The following is a 25,833-nucleotide window of genomic DNA, read 5'->3' as shown; positions in this document are numbered from 1 at the left end:
AATGCTACCAAATACTAATTGAGTGTATGTAAACTTCTGACCCACTGGGAATGTGATGAAAGAAATGAAAGCTGAAATAAATCATTCTTTCAACTTTTATTCAGTGTGCTGTGAAATCTGTGAATGTATTGTCATGTTTTTCAAGTTGTATAAACTGCCTTAATTTTGCTGGACCCCAGGAAGCGTAGCTGCTGCTTTGGCAGCAGCTAATGGGGATCAATAATAAATACAAATACAAATCAACATAATAAACCTGCTGTTATGAGATTTGTGCAGGTTCCGAGTGAAACCAACAACATTATTCGTTCAGTAGAAGAGAAACCTGGTGTATGTCATTATTGCGGGATTTCTGGTCACTGGCAACGAGAATGTCGGAAAAGAAAATGTGTTCTTATGAGGAATGGCCAGGAGAAGCAGGGTCCGTCTAAGGGAAAATGGAATCACGATAACTGTCACGATCGTCTTGACTTTGTAGAGAGGACCAAAACGCAGCGTGTGAGAAATACATTCTTCTTTTATTTGAGAAGAGCAACGAACGAAACAAAACAACAAACTGACGACCGTGAAGCTATATAAACAGAAATGGTGCTGACACTGACCACTACACACTGACATAGACAATTACCCACAAATACCTAAAGCCTATGGCTGCCTTAAATATGGCTCCCAATCAGAGACAACAATAAACAGCTGTCTCTGATTGAGAACCAAATCAGGCAACCATAGACTTTCCTAAACACCTACACTGAACACTACCCCATACATACAAAAAAAAACTTAAACAAACACACACCCTAAACTAGACAAAACACACAAAGACAACCCACCCCAACTCACGCCCTGACCAACTAAATAAATAAAAGAAAAAGGAACAATAGGTCAAGAACGTGACATAACCCCCCCCTTAAGGTGCGAACTCCGGGCGCACCAGCATAAAGTCTAGGAGAGGGTCTGGGTGGGCGTCTGTCCACGGTGGCGGCTCTGGCACTGGTCGTGGTCCCCACCCCACCATAGTCACTACCCGCTTTCGTAGCCTCCTCCAAATGGCCACCCTCCACATTAACCCCACTGGATTAAGGGGCAGCACCGGACTAAGGGGCAGCACCGGACTAAGGGGCAGCACCGGACTAAGGGGCAGCACCGGACTAAGGGGCAGCACCGGACTAAGGGGCAGCACCAGGATAAGGGGCAGCACCAGGATAAGGGGCAGCACCAGGATAAGGGGCAGCTCCGGACTGAGGGACGGCAGCTCCGGACTGAGGGACGGATCCTGTCTGGATGGCGGATCCTGGCTGGCTGGCTCTGGCGGATCCTGGCTGGCTGGCGGATCCTGGCTGGCTGGCTCTAGCGGATCCTGGCTGGATGACGGCTCTGGCGGATCCTGGCTGGATGGCTCTGGCGGATCCTGGCTGGACGGCTCATGGCTGGCTGACGGATCTGGCTGCTCATGGCTGGCTGACGGATCTGGCTGCTCATGGCTGGCTGACGGATCTGGCTGCTCATGGCTGGCTGACGGATCTGGCTGCTCATGGCTGGCTGACGGATCTGGCTGCTCATGGCTGGCTGACGGATCTGGCTGCTCAAGGCTCGCTGACGGCTCTGGCTGATCCGGTCTGGCGGAAGGCTCTGGCTGATCCGGTCTGGCGGAAGGCTCTGGCTGATCCGGTCTGGCGGAAGGCTCTGGCTGATCCGGTCTGGCGGAAGGCTCTGGCTGATCCGGTCTGGCGGAAGGCTTTGGCTGCTCCTGTCTGGCGGAAGGCTCTAGCGGCTCCTGTCTGGCGGACGGCTCTGTAGGCTCATGGCAGACGGGCGGCTTTGCAGGCTCATGGCAGACGGGCGGCTTTGAAGGCTCAATACAGACGGGCAGTTCATGCGGCGCTTGGCAGACGGACAGTTCAGACGGCGTTGGGCAGACGGGCAGTTCAGGCGCCGCTTGGCAGACGGGCAGTTCAGGCGCCGCTTGGCAGACCGGCAGTTCAGACGCCGCTGGGCAGACGGCAGACTCTGGCCGGCTGAGACGCACTGTAGGCCTGGTGCGTGGTGCCGGAACTGGAGGTACCGGGCTAAGGACACGCACCTTCAGGCTAGTGCGGGGAACAACAACAGGGCACACTGAACTCTCAAAGCGTACTATAGGCCTGGTGCGTGGTACCGGCACTGGTGGTACCGGGCTGAGGGCACGCACATCAGGGCGAGTACGGGGAGAAGGAACAGTGCATACTGGACCCAGGAGACGCACATTTGGCCTAGTGCGTGGTGCCGGAACTGGTGGTACCGGGCTGGGGACACGCATCTCAGGGCTAGTGCGGGGAGGAGGAACAGGGCATACTGGACCCTGGAGACGCACATTAGGCCTAGTGCGTGGTGCCGGAACTGGTGGTACCGGGCTGGGGACACGCATCTCAGGGCTAGTGCGGGGAGGAGGAACAGGACATACTGGACCCTGGAGACGCACATTAGGCCTAGTGTGTGGTGCCGGAACTGGTGGTACCGGGCTGGGGACACGCATCTCAGGGCTAGTGCGGGGAGGAGAAACAAGACGTACTGGACTCTGGAGACGCACAAAAGGCTTGGTGCGTGGTGCCGGAACTGGAGGACTGGTACGAGGGGCTGCCACAGGAGAGTTAGTACGTGGAACTGCTACAGGAGGTGCAGGACTAGGGAGGCGTACAGGAGGCCTGGTTCGTGGGACTGTCATTCCCAGACGGTTAGCACGCACCTCAGGACGAGCATGGAGAGCTGACTCAGGTAACATCACTTCCCGCACACGCTCTGTCGGGTGGATTTTGTGCCTCACGCACCAACACAGCAGCTCCCTCATTTCACTCTCCTCCAACCTCCCCAATAAATCCTTAACAGTCTCTGTATCATTCCCATTGCTCACCTCCAATAAGCCCGACTGGCTCAGGTTCCTTCTTAGGGTCCTCACGGGTAGCACGGGAAGTTGACGCAGATCTCCTATCTGGACTCGCCACACTCCCCATGAGCCCCTCCCCAAGAATTTTTTGGCGTTTCCTCGAGGGCTTCCTACCGCGCCTTCGTGCTCCTTTCTCCAGCTCCATAATCCTGTAACCCTCCTCGCACTGCTCCAGCGAATCCCAGGCAGGCTCCGGCACTTTCTCTGGATCGCACGCCCACCTGTCTATCTCTTCCCAGGTTGTTCTCCACTCATCCTTTTCCCGGGTCCATTCCTCCACTAAGCGCTGTTCCATCCTTTCACGCTGCTTGGTCCTGGTTTTGTGGGTAATTCTGTCACGATCGTCTTGACTTTGTAGAGAGGACCAAAACGCAGCGTGTGAGAAATACATTCTTCTTTTATTTGAGAAGAGCAACGAACGAAACAAAACAACAAACTGACGACCGTGAAGCTATATAAACAGAAATGGTGCTGACACTGACCACTACACACTGACATAGACAATTACCCACAAATACCTAAAGCCTATGGCTGCCTTAAATATGGCTCCCAATCAGAGACAACAATAAACAGCTGTCTCTGATTGAGAACCAAATCAGGCAACCATAGACTTTCCTAAACACCTACACTGAACACTACCCCATACATACAAAAAAAACTTAAACAAACACACACCCTAAACTAGACAAAACACACAAAGACAACCCACCCCAACTCACGCCCTGACCAACTAAATAAATAAAAGAAAAAGGAACAATAGGTCAAGAACGTGACAATAACAGCCCCAACGACACAATGCTGATGCAGAAATTTAAGAAGCTCTCTCCAGCTCAGCAGCAGATTTTGCTGGATGCTGTGGAGGTAAACTAATGGACTCCCTCTTACGTCCCATCCCAGCTGAAATTGGATGGAATATATGTGAACATGATGGTTAACAACTTTGCAGTAGATTGTTTAGTAGATACGGGTCCTGAAGTCACTTTATTGCCCATATATTATGCAAGACATGTATGTCCTCAGTACACAGGCAAGAAGATGAGAGCAACAGGAGTGGGGGGGTGACAGATATGAAACAGACCAAACCATTATCAAATTCTATTGGTCCAATGAAGATTGATGCACGGGTGTGGATAGGCTCATTTGAACAACCTATTTTAGGCCTTGATGTTATTATGCAACTTGACTCTACATTGAACGTCTATGAAGGTTAAGGTGACGTGGCAAATTAGACAACTGCAGGGCTCTACAGTTCAGAACCATCCTATTTGTACTATGAAGAAAAATGAGAGTGGAACTTGGGATATGGAACCAGTGTGCTTGACAGGTGTTGCCCCACCTTGCACAAAACAATATCCCATTAGCAAGGAAGCTATGGACGCTACTAAAGTAGTGATTAAAGATTTATGGGACATGGGTTGAAAAGACACCATGTAATCCAGCTACTCTGATGTATCCTACAGATACAACATTACTTGAACACGACTGTTGTGAGTTGGTTTTGGATCAGCTCTCTGATGGGTTTATAGAGTTTATCTTATACACAGATGGTTCGAGCATTGTGGAGGGGGGTGTGAGGATGGCTGAGCATGGGTAGTTACTACAATGGACAATGTGATACTACCATGCACGTTAGATTTGAGAAAAGCAGACGTTCACTTCATGAGTGACACAATGCTTAACTATTGCATACAACAGTAGGGGAAGCAGACAGACAATTAAAAGAGGTGTGGGGAATAACTCCCAAGGGGGAACATGATGTAGTACCAGGACAGTGGGTGATGCTAAACAAATATGAAACAGACACATTAGGGCCAAAATGGGAAGGTCCTTATCAAGTTTTGCTCATAAAGAGGTCAGCAGTAAAAGTACAGGGGCAATCACGATGGATACATGTCATTCATTGCAAGGTTGTCCATTTTGATGACAAAGTGAAGCCTGGAGAATAAAGAACTGATTGATTAGCAAACGGGGGCCAATCTCAGGTGAAGAAGCATAGTAAGATGATCAGAAATTGATAAGCTTCTATGTTGTATACCGCAGTCATCATATTAGGGATATCTAGGTGAAAGGTCAACATTTTCCTGAAAATTGGGGCTTGATTACTTAGGGAAATCTATGTGAAATATGAATTTCTCTTAAAACCAGGACATGTTACTTTCACTTTTTGTTTCCTTCGTTACAGGTTATGATAATCTATCGTCTGAGGCTGCAGCAATATCCTTCAATTCAAGGAATGTACCTGAAATAATACAAGATCACCGGTGAAGTGCAACCAGTGGAACGGAAGAAGAATTTCTCACTACCGGCAGACTGTCAGAACAGAAATCTATGTGGGACTGATACCAGTGTGGAAGAGCTGGTCACTTTTAAAGGACTTGGTGAATGATTACCTTGCCAATAGGATGATTGAATATTGTCTTGCAGACAATTGTTATTTTTTGTGTGTGTGAGTTTCCTCCTAATACAGGATGTGGTAGGAACCGAAACATCATCATTACACCTTTTTTGAAATCAATTTCTTATTGTAACAGCAAGTACTGTGTGCCCTTTGTGTTTTATAGAAATGCAAGGTGTTTAATGTGAATGATTTTATGCTTACTGCTAATGTTTTTTATACTGTCTATTTTTCATGTTATTTAATTGTTTTCTAAAAATACATTTTAAGTATATTTATTTTTAAAATGGTCTAGGGGGGAGTGTAAGAATATGTTGAAGATAAATACACAACGCAGAGACAGAGGACGAGAGGTCAAAAGGACAAGAAGTCAATAGAGTAATAACGATTAAGGGAAATAGTGTTTTTTCTGTAATAGGGAATTATTGATCAATGGTTCAGAGACATGGGAGGAATATGTCTTCTGAAATAGGATACTTGTCATTTGGCCATTGGCTAGTTTTATTGCAAGGGATTCTAATTGGTCAACCACAGGCTAGGGCTAGGTTATAAAACTACATGCTGTCCCTTTGTTCTTGGGAGATAATCACAGGAGAGAACCACTGGAGAGCATCACTGAGGACAGGGGAGAATGACCATCTACCTCCCTGTATGATTTGTCCTCTTCGAATAAACCTATTTTCCTCCCTGATTTGCATTGGGGTCTGTGTTATTAAAGAATAACATAAATTGCTAACATTCATTATCTCTCTCTCTACCAATGTGTCTCCCCTGCCATGTCTACTCAACCACTTGCCAGCCAGCACCTAAACTCATTTATCTTTCCCTCTTCACGAGTGAGAACTTCCTTCAATTCGATTTTGATGAGCATCCGGGCATTGATCTGGGCGTAGTGAGGGCCAATCCAAGCAGCAGTCCTGCCAAAGATACGGCCATTGATCTCTACATGTCAGAATCCACAAAACAACGCTTCCGAATGGTTCTCCATCGACATTCCACTGGACAGGAAGTAGAGCTAATTGCTGGAGGAGTATACATTGCTTACAGAGTTTCTCCAAGCTACAGGTCATTGGAAGAAAGAATCGAAACCTTCTGAACCAGTTCAAAGGCTTTAGCAGTTTAATGTTACACTGTAAAAAGGGCTCTAAAGTGGAACAAAATGTTTTGCTATGTGACGAAGAGTTTTTTGGGGGGGCGCACTGTGCGACTAGGAAAAACCCCCAGATAATAATTGTTTTAATGATACGGCTACACTCTACCGTTGTTTCCATGTGCACTAAACAAAAAAAGCAAGTGCAGATTCGACAGCGTCATGGCTGCACCATTACTATAGCAAAAACGGCTTGCTTGAAGCCCAACCAGGTCAAAAGATCTGACCCATATTACCTGCGCAACATTTTTATCTTCCTATTGTGGCTCGCCGGGACCGCAGTTTACATTCATAAACCATGTCGTGGGATGTTCTAAAACTACTCGCGAGTCATTAATGATTTGTTTACTCTTTGTTCAGTCATGTTACTTCATTGGCTAGCTAACAACCTGGTAACTTTACCAGTATATCCAAACATTTTGTAGCACAGAAAGAAAGGAAAAGGGATGGTAATCCTGTGTGGTTCAGCTTGTAGAGCAATGCCAGTTTTGTGGCTTCAATTCCCACATGGGACCAGTATGAAAATGTATATACTCACTACTGTAAATTGCTCTGGATAAGATGGTCTCCTAAATTGTAATTGGATAGCTTCTTCAGGAGATCAATGATCATAGCATTTTTTGTGTATACACAATATGTATGTACGTATATATACAGTACCAGTCTGCAGCAGAGGTAACTCTGGGTCTTCCTTTCCTGTGGCGGTCCTCATGAGAGCCAATTTCATCATTTCAAAGTTCTTGAAATGTTCCAGATTGACTGACCTTCATGTTTTAAAGTAACGATGGACTGTTGTTTGTCTTTGCTTATTTGAGCTGTTCTTGCCATAATATGGACCAAATAGGGCTATCTTCTGTATACCACCCCTACGTTGTCACAACACAACTGATTGGCTCAAACACATTAATAAGGAAAACATTCCAGAAATTAACTTTTAACAAGGCACGCCTGTCAATTGAAATGCATTCCAGGTGACTACCTCATGAAGCTGGTTGAGAGAATGCCAAGAGTGTGCAAAGCTGTCATCAAGGATAAGGGTGGCTCCATTGAAGAATCTCAAATATAAAATATATTTTGATTTGTTTAACACTTTTTGGGATACTACATGATTCCATATGTGTTATTTCATAGTTTACAATGTAGAACATAGTAAAAATAAAGAAAAACCCTGGAATGAGTCAGTGTGTCCAAACATTTCACTGGTACAGTACTGTATATATCTTTTTTTGCAAAGCATAGCTTTATTGTGCATAAGTCAATGGAACTTGGAGATACACAGAGAGTAGCCACCCAGTCTAAGGGCCTGCGGGTGCTGCATCAGCGATCTTCTTGGCTGCTGCATTGGCTGTCTTATGGCCTTTCTATTTGTGCTTCTTGGAGAAACGCATGTTCTTCGTGAACTTAGTTTCGACCCTTTTCATGGACTCGTAGCGGTTTGATCTGGGCTTCTTGATCCCATTCCTGTGGGCCATACGGGACTTGTGGGTGGTGTGATTCTTTGCCATTTCTGTTCTGTGGCTCTGCCACACGTACGAGATGACAATCGGAAGAAAGCAATGATCATAGCAATGAATGAATGACAGATTTCTTGAATGTTGTCAGGACAAACCTGACATTTTAAAGAGACAGTGTACAATTTTAAATGTAATGCATCTCAGTAGGAACATTTTGCTTTTACACATTGTAGAAACCTAATACTCCTCACATGACTGGAATTTCAATAACATGGATTTGTATCAACATCTTATAATAAACTCTTTGCAGTGTTACATATTAGTTTCAAAAGTGGCTACAATTCATAAAGGCCCAATATAGGCTGTATCTCAATCAATTGAAAAAAATATTATTTTAAGGTGCTCCTACATTCCATGTGGTGCTCGTAATTTAAAATTTTTTGGGAGCACCAGTGCTACCGATGAAAAATGTTAATTTAGAGCCTTGGCCATGTGTTTTGCGCCATCATAACAGATTTTATCCTGTGTTTTTATCCTTATCTAGAAATGAGAATTAAAATTGTCTGAGGATGGTGCTGGACCATCTGAAATAAAAAATAAAATGCTTTAAATAAAGGTTATATCAAGGTCATGTGACATGATTGCGCACAACACAGTGCTCTAGATAGGGAAGGGTGGCTGGGGAGATGTATTTCTAAAAAACATGCAACAATTTAAAAGATTTTACTGAGTTACAGTTCATATCATATAAGGAAATCAGTCAATTTAAGTATATTCATTCGGCCCTAATCTATGGATTTCACATGACTGGGAATACAGATATGCATCTATTGGTCACAGATACCTTAAAAAAAAGGTAGGGGCGTGGATCAGAATACCAGTCAGTATTTGGTGTGACCACCATTTGCCTCAGGCAGTGCGACATATCTCCTTTGCATATAGTTGATCAAGCTGTTGATTGTGGCCTGTGGAATATTGTCCCACTTCTCTTCAATGGCTGTGCGAAGTTGCTGGATATTGGCGGGAACTGGAACACAATGTCAAACACGTTGATCAAGAGCATCCGAAACATGCTCAATGGGTGACAGATCTGGTTAGTATGCAGGCTATGGAGGAACTGGGACAGCTTTCCAGGAATTGTGTACAGATCCATGCGACATGGGGCTGTGCATTATCATGCTGACACATGAGGTGATGGTGGCAGATGAATGGCACGACTATGAGTCTCAGGATCTCATCACGGTATCTCTGTGCATTCAAATAGCCATTGATAAAAATGCAATTTTGTTCGCTGTCCGTATCGTATGCCTGCCCATACCATAACCCCACCACCAGCATTGGGCACTGCTCAGAACCTTGACATCAGCAAACCGCTCACCCACATGACGCCAAACAAGCTGTCAGCCATCTGACCGGTACAGTTGAAATCGGGATTCATCCATGAAGAGCACACTTCTCCAGCGTGCAAGTACCCATTAAATGTGAGCATTTGCCCACTGAAGTCGGTAACGAAGCCGAACTGCAGTCAAGTCAAGGCCCTGGAGAAGACAACGAGCCGCAGATGAGCTTCCCTGAGACGATTTGTGACATTTTGTGCAGAAATTCTTTGGTTGTTCAAACCCACAGTTTCATCAGCTGTCCAGGTGGCTGGTCTCAGACGATCCCGCAGGTGAAGAAGTTGGATGTGGAGGTCCTGGGCTGGCGTGGTTACACATGGTCTGCGATTGTGAGGCTGGTTGGACGTAGTGCCAAATTCTTGAAAACAACGTTGGAGGTAGCTTATGGTAGAGGAATGAACATTAAATTACCTGGCAACAGCTCTGGTGGACATTCTTGCAGTCGGCATGCCAATTGCATGCTCCCTCAACATTTTTGACATTTGGGGCATTGTGTTGTGTGACAAAACTGCACATTTTAGGGTGGTCTTTTATTGTACCCAGCACAAGCACGTAAACAAATGTGTGCACAACATTTTAGAGAAATAAGCTTTTTGTGTGTATGAAACAATTCTGGGATCTTTTATTTCAGCTCAAGAAACGTGGGACCAACACTTTACATGTTGCTTTTGTATTTTTTTTCAGCGTATAATGGTTGACATTGGTAGTATGCATGGGGTTAGAGTAGGGCTTCCCATACTCGGCCCTCGGGACCCTAAGGGGTGCACATTTTATTTGTTGCCCAAACACCACACACCGGATTCAAAGCTTGATGATTAGTTAATTATTTGAATCAGCTGTGTAGTTCAAGAGCAAAATGTGCACCCCTTGGGGTCCCAAGGACCAAGGACCTTGGGTTAGTAAATCATTTCACAGGCAATAATCCAAATCACACCCTCACTCTCGCTGAGCGACACACCATGGTTTAGGGAAATGCCCTGTAATCTTCAGTCAGCCCAAATGCACTAGCATAAACTAAACTGTACAGTAGGTCCTCTGCCCACGACGGGAGCAATTTTTCCATCATTTTATAATAGCAACCCAGTGACATGCCACAGCAATTCCCCATCCGTTTTTTTGTTGAATGTTGTTTGATTATAAATGCACAGAACATGAGAAAGGTGATGCATGGTGTTATAGCTGTGTGTGAGTTTGTGTATGTATGTATGTACAGTATGTATCTACAATATGTGTGCACATCAGGGTGGATTATTCAAAGAGAAATGTATTTTACCGTAGCTCTTTGAAGGGCTCGGCCCTGACGTGTGGCGTCTCCACAGATTTGCTGAACACGGCTCCCTCGGCACCTGCAATCACAGAACCACAACATTAGCCAGGAGACCTCCCCACTCTGCAAGCCATCGGCCCGTCGCTCAATACCACACTGTGATGCCAAATCAATGGACATAATCTCTGAAGCCACAAATCTATTTGGGCCGCCATGTCCAACAAGTTCTCACCTACTCCACACAGTTAACTTTGGCTCTGAGCTACTGTAGTCCCACTCTATGCTATTGAATAAACCTTTAGGTTAGGGTGCTGCATCACAGTAAGCAGAATCAGGCTAGCGGATCAAAGGTCTCGACTAAATGTGTTTCAAAGCCCATTGTGTCACCGTAGGGACACCAAAACACCTAGAAATAAACGTGTTATTTCAATTATAGGAACGGGATGATGGTCGGGTACCAGAGTACTTGAGAAAATTTACAAGGCCGTTACTCCTTTAGGGTTGTTTTTAAATTACAGCTCTCAGCTTTTCGCTCTGAATGTGGTGAGGGTAAATATGCAAAGAGAAACGCTCCCTCGCCCATGTGGAAAGATAACTCTGTGCTTAACGATCTGTTCCAGGAGGAGCTCTTCTGTTCTTCTGATGTACAGTCTTCAGAAAGTATTCACACCCCTTGACTTTTCACACATTTTGTTGCTTTACACAGTGGGATTAAAATGGATTTAATTATCAATGATCCACACAAAGTACTCTGTAATGTCAAATTGGAAGAAAAATTCTAACCTTTTATTTTATTTAAAACACTAATATATCTTGTTTAGATAAGTATTCAACCCCCTGAGTCAATACATGTTAGAATCACCTTTGTCAGCGATTACAGCTGTGAGTCTTTCTGGGTAAGACTCTGAGAGCTTTGCACACCTGGATTGTACAATATTTGCCCATTATTCTTCAAAACATTCTTCCAACTCTGTGAAGTTTGTTGTTGATCATTGCTAGACAGCCATATTCAAGTCTTGCCATAGATTTTCATGCCAATTTAAGTCAAAACTGTGACAACAGTAGGCTACTCAGGAAAAATATATGTCGTGTTGGTAAGCGACTCCAGTGTATACAGTTGAAGTCGGAAGTTTACATACAGTTAGGTTGGAGTCATTAAAACTTGTTTTTCAACCACTCCACAAATTTCTTGTTAACAAACTATAGTTTTGGCAAGTCGGTTAGGACATCTACTTGGTGCATGACACAAGTAATTTTACCAACAACTGTTTACAGACAGATTATTTCACTTATAATTCACTGTATCACAATTCCAGTGGGACAGAAGTTTACAAACACTAAGTTGACTGTGCCTTTAAACAGCTTGGAAAATTTCAGAAAATGATGTCATGGCTTTAGAAGCTTCTGATAGGCTAATTGACATCATTTGAGCCAATTGGAGGTGTACCTGTGGATGTATTTCAAGGCCTACCTTCAAACTCAGTGCCTCTTTGCTTGACATCATGGGAAAATCAAAAGAAATCAGCCAAGACCTAAGAAAAAAACTTGTAGACCTCCACAAGTCTGGTTCATCCTTGGGAGCAATTTCCAAACGCCTGAAGGTACCACGTTCATCTGTACAAACAATAGTACACGTATAAACACCATGGGACCACGCAGCCGTCATTCCGCTCAGGAAGGAGACACGTTCTGTCTCCTAGAGATGAACGTACTTTGGTGTGAAAAGTGCAAATCAATCCCAGAACAACAGCAAAGGACCTTGTGAAGATGCTGGAAGAAACAGATACAAAAGTATGTATCCACAGTAAAAACGAGTCCTATATCGACATAACCTGAAAGGCCGCACAGCAAGGAAGAAGCCACTGCTCCAAAACCGCCATAAAATAGCCATACTACGGTTTGCAGATGGGGAGAAAGATCGTACTTTTTTGAGAAATGTCCTCTGGTCTGATGAAACAAAAATAGAACTGTTTGACCAATTGATCATCTTTATGTTTGGAGCAAAAAGGGGGAGGCTTGCAAGCTGAAGAACACCATTCCAACTGTAAAGCACGGTGGTGGCAGCATCATGTTGTGGGGGTCCTTTGCTGCAGGAGGGAATGGTGCACTTCACAAAATAGATGGCATCATGAGGGAGGAGAATTATGTGGATATATTGAGGCAACATCTCAAGACATCAGGCAGGAAGTTAAAGCTTGGTCACAAATGGGTCTTCCAAATGGACAATGACCCAAAGCATACTTCCAAAGATGTCACAAAATGGCTTAAGGACAACAAAGTCAAGGTATTGGAGTGGCCATCACAAAGCCCTAACCTCAATCCCATAGAAAATTTGTGGTCAGAACTGAAAAAGCATGTGCGAGCAAGGAGGCCTACAAACCTCACTCAGTTACACCAGCTCTGTCAGGAGGAATGGGCCAAAATTCACCCAACATATTTGGAAAGCTTGTGGAAGGCTACCCGAAACGTTTGACCAAAGTTAAACAATTTAACGGCAATGCTACCAAATACTAATTGAGTGTATGTAAACTTCTGACCCACTGGGAATGTGATGAAAGAAATAAAAGCTGAAATAAATCATTCTCTCTACTATTATTCTGACATTTCACATTCTTAAAATAAAGTGGTGATCCTAACTGACTTAATTAAGACAGGGAATTTTTACTAGGATTAAATGTCAGGAATTGTGAAAAACTGAGTTTAAATGTATTTGGCTAATGTGTATGTAAACTTCGACTTCAACTGTATTTGTATTTGTGTTTAAGGTAATTGTCATGCTGAAAGGTGATGTCACGTTCCTGACCTATTGTTCCTTTTTCTGTTATTTATTTAGTTGGTCAGGGCGTGAGTTGGGGTGGGTTGTCTTTGTGTGTTTTGTCTAGTCTAGGGGTGTTGTATGTGTATGGGGTAGAGAAGAGTGAGGTTGTCTAGTTATGTCTATGGCTGCCTAGATTGGGTCTCAATCAGAGACAGCTGTCATTCATTGTCTCTGATTGGGAGCCATATTTAAGGCAGCCATAGGCAGTAGGCTTTTGTGGGTAGTTGTCTATGTTGAACGTTTGTTGCTTGTCTGTGCACTTACGTTATTTAGCTTCACGGTCGTTTGTTAGTTTGTATATAGTGTTCGTTTTGTGTTTTCTCTCTCTTCTCAATAAAAGAAGATGTATTTTGCACATGCTGCGCCTTGGTCCAATCTGTCTCAAGAAGACGATCGTGACAGGTGAATTAATCTTCTATTGTCTGTTGGAAAGCAGACTGAACCCAGTTTTCGTCAAGGATTTTGTCAATGCTTAGCTATATACTGTTTATTTTATCCTAAAAAACTTCCTAGCCCTTGCCGATGACAAACAACATGATGTAGTCACCACCATGCTTGGAAATATGAAGAGTGATACTCAGTGATGTGTTGTGTTGGATTTGCCCAAAAACAACTCCTTGTATTCAGGACAAAAAGTTAATTTCTTTGCCACATTTACTGCAGTATTACTTTACTGCCTTATTAAAAACAGGATGCATGTTTTGCAATATTTTTATTCTGTACCGGCTTCCTTCTTTTCACTCTTTCATTTATGTCAGTATTGAGTAACTATAGTACAATGTTGTTGATCCATCTTCAGTTATCTCCTATCACAGCCATTTATCTTTGTAACTGTTTTAAAATCACCATTGGCCTCATGGTGAAATCCCTGAGCAGTTTTCTTCCTCTCCGGCAACTGAGTTAGAAAGTCTGCCTGTATCTTTGTAGTGACTGAGTGTATTGATACACTATCCAAAGTGTAAATAATAAATGCTCCATGCACAAAGGGATGTTCAATGTCTGCTTTTTTGATAACCCAACTACCAATAGGTGCCCTTCTTTTCGAACCATTGGAAAACCTCCCTGGTCTTTGTGGTTGAATCTGTGCTTGACATTCACTGCTCGACTGAGGGACTTTACAGATAATTGTATGTGTGGGGTATGTTAAACACTAGTATTGCACACAGAGTGAGTCCATGCAACTTGTTATGTGACTTGTTTAGCAAATGTTTACTCCTGAACTTATTGAGGCTTGTCATAACAAAACGGTTGAATACTTTTTGACTCAAAACATTTCAGCTTTCCATTTTTAATTAATTTGTAAACATTTCTAAAAACCTAATGCCACTTTTACATTACGGGGTATTGTGTGTAGATCAGTCACACAAAATCAAAATTTTATCAATTTTAAATTTAGACTAACACAACAAAATATGGAAAAAGTCAAGGGGTGTGAATACTTTCTGAAGGCACTGTATATCTATTGACAGCAGCACGGCAGCGTTGGTCCTCCTGTATGCATCCCAGAGTCCTCTTGGGCGCAGGCTTGCCAGGGGGGGTCTGCTCTGTGTTGGGTTTGAAGAGCTCCGTGGGGGAAGTTTGATCCATTCTTTTACTTTGACAGCTTTGCTGCTGGGAGTCACACCTCCTCAGCAGGAGTGAAGGGAATGGCTATGAGACTGTCACTGGACTTCTGTGTTGTAATGTATATGGATGAGACGTAAAACAACTCCACTTTCAGGGGGTTTAGAGTCCACCTGTTGTAAAGACAATTGATTCGACATGATTTGGAAAGGCACACACCTGTCTATATAAGGTCCCACAGTTGACAGTGCATGTCAAAGCAAAAACCAAGCCATGAGGTCGAAGGAATTGTCCGTAGAGCTCCGAGACAGGATTGTGTCGAGGAACAGATCTGGGGAAGAGCTGGCTGCCTTAGAGTTGGCCGCCCAGCCAAACTGAGCAATCCGGGGAGAAGGGCCTTGGTCAGGGAGTTGACAAAGAACCCGATGGTCACGCTGACAGAGCTCTAGAGTTCCTCTGTGGAGATGGGAGAACATTCCAGAAGGATAACCATCTCTGCAGCACTCCACTAATCAGGAATTTACAGTAGAGTGGCCAGACGGAAGCCACTCCTCAGTAAAAGTCACATGTCAGCCTTCTTGGAGTTTGCCAAAAGGCATCTAAAAGACTCTCAGACCATGAGAAACAAGATTCTCTAGTCTGATGAAACCAAGATTGAACTCTTTAGCCTCAATGCCAAGCATCATGTCTGGAGGAAACCTGGCACCATCCCTACGATGAAGCATGGTGGTGGCAGCATCATGCTGTCGGGATGTTTTTCAGCTGCATGAACTGGAAGACTGGTTAGGATCGAGGGAAAGACTAATGGAACAAAGTAGGACCTCAGGACCTCAGACTGGGGCGAAGGTTCACCTTCCAACAGGACAACGACACTAAGCACACAGCCAAGACAATGCAAGAGTGGATTCTGGACAAGTCTCTGAATGTCCTTGAGTTGCCCAGCCAGAGCCCAGACTTGAACCCTATAGAACATCTCTGGAGAGACTTGAAAATAGCTGTGCAGCGACACTCCCCATCCAACCTGACAGAGCTTGAGAGGATCTGCAGTGAAGAATGGAAGAAACTCCCCAAATACAGGTGTGCCAAGCTTTTAGCGTCATACCCAAGAAGACTCAAGACTGTAATCGCTGCCGAAGGTGCTTCAACAATGTACTGAGTAAAGGGTCTTAATACTTTATTTATTTGTAATAAATTTGCAAACATTTCTAAAAACGTGTTTTGTCATTTTGCGGTATTGTGTGTACGTTCATGAAGGAAAAAAATGATTTAATCCATTTTAGAATAATGCTGTGACGTAACAAAATAAACTATGGCTATGTACAAAATATACCCCAACTTTGCATGCGCCAGTTTTCACGCAAAACGTGGCATTTATTAAACATTTTCTTGATGTGAGAATGTGCTCACCACCCTGCAAACTTTAGCGGTTGAAATATTGTATTGCAAGCTGGTAAGTAAGTATTTTGTGAAATTGGGGGATATGATGAAAAGCTTATTCATTAAAGATTTCTAATAGGAAATAACATTTCTAACATTTGCCATTAATGAGAAGTGCGAAAATCTGTGTGTTTTATATTTAGAATCTAAAATAATTAGACATAGGAATTTCATAACCATTGCAGAATATATTCCTCACCTTTTCTGGCCGGGATGGGTGCATATTCCCAATGGAGACATACACCAAATTACCATGCGCATCTCTCATTTAATTGGACCTAGTAGCCTAGTAAATAGATAGGCTATATGTATTTCAAGTTTTGCAATATCATAGGCAGCGCGGTTTATAATATTGGTATACAGTCGAATTTAACTGCTAATCTTTTACATTGAAGTAGGCCTACAGTATGTAGCAAGTTTCAAGTTTTATTGTCATGTGCACAAGTAGCCTACAGTGAAATACCTTTCTTGCTTGCTCTTTCCCAACAATGCAGTAATTAATACCAGTAGTACTATAAAACATAAATTACAAAGTCAAGTAGAACAAAAACACACAAGAAATACAACTGTAACTACTGTAATTTAATTTTTTTAGTAGCCTGCCCTACAATGTTTCAGAATTCAAAAGCAGTCCATCATATTTAGGTTGGGGGAAAAGTTGATATAAAACATTGTTGAATTCAAAACATTCTGATTACAGGTCCCTGACAATTTGCCATTGCTATTGTTTTCTCGTTCAGAAACTGCCACAGTCCTTTTCCAGATACAGCATAAATTACTGCTAAAGATTAAGATTCTGCCAAAAAAGTAAATAGACCAGTAGTTTATGTAAAATATTTGACAGTATGGGTAGGCTACAGCATTGCTGTGCGATAAGAGCACAACATCATTGTCTATTTCATCTCAGAGCCTATACCAACACAGGATATATAAACCCAATAAACTATTGATAAACTAAATATTGAACAAAGATTCATCTTTTGCATGCCGTGGTCTAATCACAATAGTTCAAAATTATACAGCAAATAAAGGGCGTTAATGTCACCATAAAAGCGGAATGGAGGCGTTTTTCTGGCTGTTTTCAGGCTCGTTCACGCATGCACAGTTTTACGACAGTTCTGATTGATAACGGGAAACGTGTATGTATGGTTGCGCCAAGTTTATAATTCTCAATATTTTTGTACAGTATATGCGCAGACTTTTCAGAAATGGCGCATCCAAAAATATAGTGTGAAATTTACGCAACGGTTATAAATGAGGCCCCAGATTTTCTGAGCAATCTTTCGAACTATTGGACATGTAAAGGCCCATCATCTGTAAATCCCTCCCCAGCGTTGATCTGAGCATGTGCTAGCACGAGCAGGCGAGCTTCCTACTTTTGCGCAAGTGAGTTCGGAAATAATGAAAGTATGCATCTTTGAAATAGTTTTCACATACAAACTTTAAATGTCCGAACTCAGAATCAAATATTCTTAATTAAAAAACATGGTCGATGTGTTCGAACGTTTATTTTGGTTGCCGATTTTCTGCATTTATCAAAGCCCAATCAGGTAGCCTGATTTCAGATGTGCCCATGTAAACAGGATTATTAGGCAAATCGTTCTTGCGAAGCATGTAAACATTTAAATCGAACTATCATATTAATCTGACTATTTACAATATTTGTATTATTGTGTGCATGTAACTTAATGTAGACTACTGCACACACATATACACACAAACTAATAAGACTACACTCAGAAAAAATGGTTCCAAAAGAGTTCTTCTACTGTCCCCATAGGAGAAACCTTTTGGTTCCAGGTATAACTCTTTTGGGTTGGATGTAGAACCTTCTGAAGAAAGAGTTCTACCTGAAACGTAAATGGTTCTACCTGGAACCAAAAATAGTTTTTCAAAGGGTTCTATGGGGACAGCCAAACAACCTTTTCAGGTTCTAGATAGCACCTTTTTTTCTAAGAGTGTATAGCAGATAGGAGACATCCCACAGTCCCCAACCCCAAATAGCCCGTCACAAGTAACCCACCAACTTACAGAGCAGAAAATAAAACGTTCATACATATTTCTACACTGTAGCCCTTCAAGTACACATGAGCCCTTCAAGTAAATATCCAGGCCTCACAGCCAAAATATTGCCCTTTGCTCAGATGGTATGGAAAAGAGTTGTGATGCAGCTTTTATGGGGAGATATTTCACTTTATGGTGTCTCCTACGGTAAGCGACTATTATATTATGAGAGAAAGGTGGTCAATACAGTGCCAGCTTAGCGGTAACAAATTTCACAATTACTTTTTTGTGTGAAAATGCTGACAGAGAAAAACTCAGCCCCCCGCCTGACAGCCGAGATTGACATTGATCGGTGAGATACACAAACCATTCAAACTTGCCAACCATATCCATGAAGAGTAATAGAGGCTGTCCATATGTAATGTTATGTTCATAGAATACATGGTGAGGGTGTGTGATGAGCTGTCAAGACAGCAGCATGTCAGAATACTGTACTGTCAAAGCCAGTTTTGGGGAGGGATTTACAGATGATGGGCCTCTTTTGGCAAAAAAAAAAATCACACTTAAGGTGAGTACAGTCTGTTGAAGTTTGTTTCAGTAGGTGTATTCATACAGTCAGAGGGATTCAACCAACAATATAACCCAGCATGGTTTTGGCAAAATGCATAACAGCATTAACACATTGAGTTAGAACTTGGAAAATCTGTACTAAACGGCCAGTGCAGTTTAGCAAAAAACACAACATCAGTTCCCCATTCTGACACAGTAGAGCCCAGACAGCCTTCAATCAAACACTACTACCAGCCAGCTAGCCACAGTCCATAGATGAAAATAATAGATGATCAAAGCCCCTGGGAGAGAAATGATTAAAGCGACTCAGTGTGGACAGACAGACTGCAGCCGTAGTCAGATCAAGACCAGGAAACAAAATCACTGTGGGAAGAAAAAGGCTGCCTTTAGCCTTTGGCTGTATGCACAGTGTGTGGCTGAGTCTGTGGTGCCATTCAGGCTAACTGACAGATCAGTACTGTTAGTTAGGAGAAAGGACTGTAGCAGTACAGTATGTGCCTTTTTGGTATTAGGCATACCACACAGTGTCTATAATGTCTTCACTTTCACACCTTAATTAGAGAGCAAGTTAATGTGATGCAGTCCTAATATGGACACTGTAATAGTGAATGTTTGATATTCCCCATATACAGCATACTACATAGTTGGGTATCTGGTAACACAATGGGGTTCAACATAGGGAGCAGTACTGGATAGGATCAAACTGTCTGCTGCCTTAATTGCAGTACAATCAAAGCTTAGTTGTACTACGAATGGCCTTAAATCAATAGCCAGCCTATGAGATTCAATCGATCAATATCTTCTCACTTGTATTTACACATCACCTCATGGATTTTAGTCGACTTTCATACATAGGCAACCACACACGTGCACATGTTATTATCTGTTATTATCTATGCATAGTCATTTTAATAACTCTACCTACATGCACATATTACCTCAATTACCTCGACACCGGTACCCCAGCACATTGACTCTGTACTGGTACCTCCTGTATATAGCCTCGCTATTGTTACAGTATTTACTGCTGCTCTTTAATTATTTGCTATTCTTATCTCATACTTAAAAAAAAAGGTATTTTCTTAAAACTGCATTGTTGGTTAAGGGCTTGTAAGTAAGCATTTCACTGTAAGGTCTACACCTGTTGTATTCGGCGCATGTAACAAATACAATTTGATTTGATTTGATGTGTGCACAAGCGTGCTTACACACACACGCGCACACACTCGTAAACGCGCACACTCACATGCATTCACATTCACACACCTCTCTCTAAACACTCCATTGGGAACCTGACTGGGCCAACTCTCCCAGTGACATCCTGTAATGCACCGGCCATAAACGTCCATAAACAGATTGAGTGAAAGATCGATAAAGCCATTTAAGTTTTATTTCCAACTTCCCACATAATGTCCCTTCTGAAATTATTTTGTCAATGTGTTTCCATTACGTCTCCTTCGACCCTCCCAGTCCGCCAGTCTCCTTTTGATCAATCAGCACATTATGAAGCATGCAGCAGGATATATCACTAGTGTTTGGAGGCCTCATAAACATTCACTTAATGTCTTCCATAGCGACTGGTGGTGGGATAGAGGGAGGCGATGGAGAAGAGTATATGGGCAAAGGATGACAAATGTGAGACGTGTTTTTAAATAGCCTATGTAGCACAGTCTGTACAGACCGGGCCTCCCAGTGAGAGGTTATGTTGTTTATCCAGACATATCAGTAGGCATTACGGCTGCACCCGCATTACATGGCCTGCGGGTCTTCCACATCAGTAGTATTTAACTGGGATTGCACTGCTGCTGAGCTGATATCTGGATCTACTGCTGTATTTACACTAGGATGTTCAAGGGCCTTTTTATGATAGCAGACCTGTATCTACACATAGAATCAATCAATGTTTAAATTACCTTTGGCTATCATGATTGCATAGATGTATATCGATTGAGATGGGATAGATGTACACTACCGTTCAAAAGTTTGGGGTCATTTAGAAATGTCCTTGTTTTTGAAAGAAAAGCAACATTTTTTTGTCCATTAAAATAACATCAAATTGATCAGAAATACAGTGTAGAGATTGTTCATGTTGTAAATGACTATTGTAGCTGGAAACGGCTGATTTTTTATGCAATATCTACATAGGCGTACAGAGGCCCATTATCAGCAACCATCCCTCCTGTGTTCCAATGGCATGTTGTGTTAGCTAATCCAAGTTTATCATTTTAAAAGGCTAATTGATCATTATAAAACCCTTTTGCAATTGTTAGCACAGCTGAAAACGGTTGTGCTGATTAAAGAAGCAATAAAACTGGCCTTTAGACTAGTTGAGTATCTGGAGCATTAGCATTTGTGGGTTCGATTACAGGCTCAAAATGGCCAGAAGCAAAGAACTTTCTTCTGAAACTCATCAGTCTATTCTAGTTCTGAGAAATGAAGGCTATTCCATGCAAGAAATTCCCAAGAAACTGAAGATCTCATACAACGCTGTGTACTACTCCCTTCACAGAACAGCGCAAACTGTCTCTAATCCGGGGGACGGGGACGGGGACTTGCTTCCATTCAGTCACAAGAGCATTAGTGAGGTCGAGCACTGATGTTAGGCGATTAGGCCTGCTTCGCAGTCGGCGTTCCAATTCATCCCAAAGGTGTTCGATGGGGTTGAGGTCAAGGTTCTGTGCAGGCCAGTCAAGTTCTTCTACTCTGATCTCCACAAACCATTTCTGTATGGACCTCGCTTTGTGCACGGGGGCATTCATGCTGGAACAGGAAAGGGCCTTCCCCAAACTGTTGCCACAAAGTTGGAAGCACAGAATCGTCTAGAATGTCATTGTATGCTTTAGCGGTAAGATTTCCCTTCACTGGAACAAAGGGGCCTTGCCCGAACCATGAAAAACAGTGCCAGACCATTATTCCTCCTCCACTAAACTTTACAGTTGGCACTATGCATTCGTGCAGGTAGCGTTCTCCTGGCGTCCACCAAACCCAGATTAGTCCGTCAGACTGGCAGACGTTGAAGCGTGATTCATCACTCCAGAGAATGCGTTTCCACAGCTCCAGAGTCCAATGGTGGCGAGCTTTACACCACTCCAGCCGACTCTTGGCATTAGGCATGGTAATCTTATGCTTGTGTGCGGCTGCTCGGCCATGGAAACCCATTTCATGAACCTCCCGACAAACAGTTCTTGTGCTGACGTTGCTTCCAGAGGCAGTTTAGAACTCAGTAGTGAGTGTTGCAACCGAGGACAGACAATTTTTACGTGCAACACACTTCAGCATTCCCGCTGTCCTGTTCTGTGAGCTTGTGTGGGCTACCATTTCATGGCCGAGCCGTTGTTGATCCTTGACGTTTCCACTTCACAATAACAGCACTTACAATTGTCCAGGACAGCTCTAGCAGGGCAGATATTTGACGAACTGACTTGCTGGAAAGGTGGCATCCTATGACAGTGCCACGTTTAAAGTCACTGAGCTCTTCATTAATAAGGCCATTCTACTGACAATGTTTGTCTGTAGAGATTGCATGCCTGTGTGCTCAATTTTATACACCTGTCAGCAACGGGTGTGGCTAAAATAGTTGAATCCACTAATTTGAAGCGGTGTCCACATACTTTTGTATATATAGTGTATGTACCTCAATTACCTAGTACCCCGTGTATATTGCTAAGTTATTGTTACTCATTGTGTATTTATTCCTTGTGTTATTATTTTTCTATTTATTCCTCGTGTTATTCTTTTTGTATATTTTTTTATTTTCTTACTATTTCTATTTTTTAAAATTCTGCATTGTTAGGAAGGGCCCGTAAGTAAGAATTTCACTGTTAGCCTACACCTGTTGTTTATGAAACATGTGACAAATAAAATTAGATTTGATTTGTATATAGCCTCGTTATTGTTATTTATTGTACTATTTTCTATTTTTATTTGCATATGTTTTTACTTTTTAACTATGCATTGTTGGGAAAGGCTTTGTAAGTAAGCATTTCATGGTAAAGTCTACACCTGTTGTATTTGTTGTATGTGACAAATAAAATGTCATTTAATTTCCAATTAATGGAAACACCAGTGCAGCATCCATAAATAGGATTCCAGCAATAATACTCAGAGAGAGCAAAATCCAGGTGGCCGAATGCAGGAAAATTGGAACTATATATCTGCCTTGGGTGCAGTGCCATTTAGCGGCAGAATTACATAAGTTTGTTTCCAAGGACCTTTTATAGTGAAAGTGGTTCTCGCTCCTGGAACAAAAGTGCACTTGAGTGTTGCGGAGAAGTAGGTTCTTGGACGTGATGTACAGTTGAAGAGTGCTCCAGGGATCCTCAGTAGTACACTAGATTGCAGATTATAATTAAATACATTTAGCATCAGCCTCTTTGTTGGAGTAAGTCAGACAGGGGTGGGATGGTTGCATTGGTGAAAGCGGTGGGGAGGAGAAGAGCACACCCCACATATAAAAAAAAAAAAAATGGTATACTATGGTATAAATATTATAGAATTCACTGTAGTGTTTCTGCAGACTTTACTGGAGTATTCACTGTAGTGTGTTTGAGGACCAAAGTAGGCAAAAACACTACAGTCAATACTGTTGTATTTACTGTAGTATACTGTAGTATTTACAGTTAACTATAGTATAACTACTGTAGTAAAATAAAACTTTAGTAAATACTATAGTAATTAATGTCGTGTTTTTGCAGATTGTAGTATACTGTAGTATTTACTATAGTGTTTTTGCGGACTGTAGTATACTTTAGTATTTACTGTAGTGTTTTGCAGACATTACTGTAGTATTTACTATAGTGTTTTTGTTTTGTTATCTTTGACATAGAAATGGAGGCTTTCTCCTTCAGGAAACCTACTGGAGAAACAGTAAAATACCACATTTTCCATAACCTGTAGCTATGTGAGACTGGGAGTCTGAACAGATAGTTCAGAGCTTCTGTTCTTTTCTATAACCCGTTGGGAACACAATTTATGGACTATACTTGGCATAGATTTCTCACTTATAGGTGGACAAATTGCGATATGGTGGAGGGGAATGGGCAGTGTATATGCAAATTAAATAGTGTAGTATAGTATTCTACAATTTACTATAGAATTTAATAGTAAGTACTGTAGTATTCTATAGTAAACCATTTTTTCACGTGGGACTGCATCAAGAACATGGCTCAACAGGGACTGATAACTTGTAGATATTAAACGGGGAAATAGTTTGTTAGTAAAAGCAAGCAGTAAAGTATTTTAAGGAGACTACTGCAGATGGCATGAGAGTGATGTTTAATTACACCAGAACATATTTATTTTGTAGCCGATCATTTTTGATGCACAATTGCAAGTAAATGTAGGCTATCTGTTTACTGTATGTATTGATTTTCTATATACTTGTACATTAAGTACTATATTTGCAACGTCATGATTTCACAGTGGCTTTCAAGTAGTCTACTGTCAATCTGCTCATCCAGTTTATAGCTACAAACTGCAGTGCTCACACCCGTACATGAAGTACTATATTTGCAAAATCATGATTTCACAGTGGCTTTCAAGTACTGTACTGTCATCTGGTCATCCGGTTTATAGCTACAAACTTCAGTGCTCACACCCGTAGTAGGCGCCTAGTATAGAGGGAGATGGAGCGGGATGGGAGAACAGAGTGTCAGTGGGGCCGATAACATCATCCTCTGCTACCAGGCCATTTGTCACCCAAGGAGCTACTGTAGCATGGAGCCGTACATGGAGCTGTGGAACACATCACTGTGCCTTGTGGTTAATCAAGCTCCGGGCAGCCACAGTCTGGAAGAGTGATATCACACTGATGAGTGTGTGTTTGTACAGTATATATATATGTGTGTGTGTGTGTGTGTGTGTGTGTGTGTGTGTGTGTGTGTGTGTGTGTGTGTGTGTGTGTGTGTGTGTGTGTGTGTGTGTGTGTGTGTCCTTGACCAGACCTTGGGAGGAATCATTAGAACAACAGGCCCATTGCAAGAATAAAGTGAACAAGTAAAAAAGGAATGGGCATCACTGTTTGGATAACTGTTAGTAGCAATATCTCATTGGTCTGTCTATTCTTATTGTGTATACCGTAAACTACTTCATTCCAAGGTTACTCTTTAATTTCAATAAAGCCAAAGCCCGGTTTAGGGTGGTACTATATAATGCACGTTGGCTATATTTAGACAGACAGCCCAATTCTGATATTTTTTTCACTAATTGGTCTTTTGACTAACCAGATCAGCTCTGAAAAAGATATGATGTGAAGATCTGGTGTGATTTGTCAGATATACAGTATATACAAGAGGAAAGTCATTGTAAATCGAAAACCGATCTCATACTGCTGCAAAAGTCATCTAAAGATTCTCAGGCTTACATTTCAGTCCATTACCAATGCCATCCATGTTCCAAGATACCATTAGTTATCATGGTGGATGCAGTTAGATGCTATTTTCATTGGAAGCGAGGTATACATCAACACCTAGACCATCCTCCCTCTCACATATCCTTGACAGGAATTATATATCCTCAAAATGAGAAGAAAAACATTATACGTCTGTAATGCCAGTGACATACAGTACTGTGCCTTCAGAAAATATTCACACCCTTTTATGTTTTCCACAAATTTGTTGAGTTACAAATTGGGATTAAAATGGATCTAATTGTAATTTTTGGTTAACGATCTACATAAAACACTCTAATGTCAAAGTGGAAGAACAATTCTAAAATAATAATAATTAATTAACAGGAAATTCATTCATATATTTTGATTAGATAAGTATTCAACCCCCTTAGTCAATACATGTTAGAATCACCTTTGGCAGCGATTACAGCTGTGAGTCTTTTGGGTCTCTAAGAGCTTTGCATACCTGGATT

The 25,833-nt window shown here is 42.3% G+C and overlaps 1 protein-coding gene across 1 annotated transcript in view; it reads right to left on the bottom strand.

Moving 5' to 3' along the window:
• The window catches only part of sgcd (sarcoglycan, delta (dystrophin-associated glycoprotein)), a 98,805-nt gene that overhangs the window by 17,922 nt on the left and 55,050 nt on the right, over positions 1–25,833 (bottom strand). The window contains exon 6 of the mRNA XM_038988947.1: positions 10,587–10,659. Within this exon, the coding sequence (XP_038844875.1) occupies positions 10,587–10,659 (73 nt within the window). The remainder of the gene's footprint in view (positions 1–10,586; positions 10,660–25,833) is intronic.

This window comes from Salvelinus namaycush, chromosome 3 (assembly GCF_016432855.1).
Source record: "Salvelinus namaycush isolate Seneca chromosome 3, SaNama_1.0, whole genome shotgun sequence".
NCBI classification, from domain to species: domain Eukaryota; kingdom Metazoa; phylum Chordata; class Actinopteri; order Salmoniformes; family Salmonidae; genus Salvelinus; species Salvelinus namaycush.
This window is presented reverse-complemented; position numbering and strand designations above follow the sequence as displayed.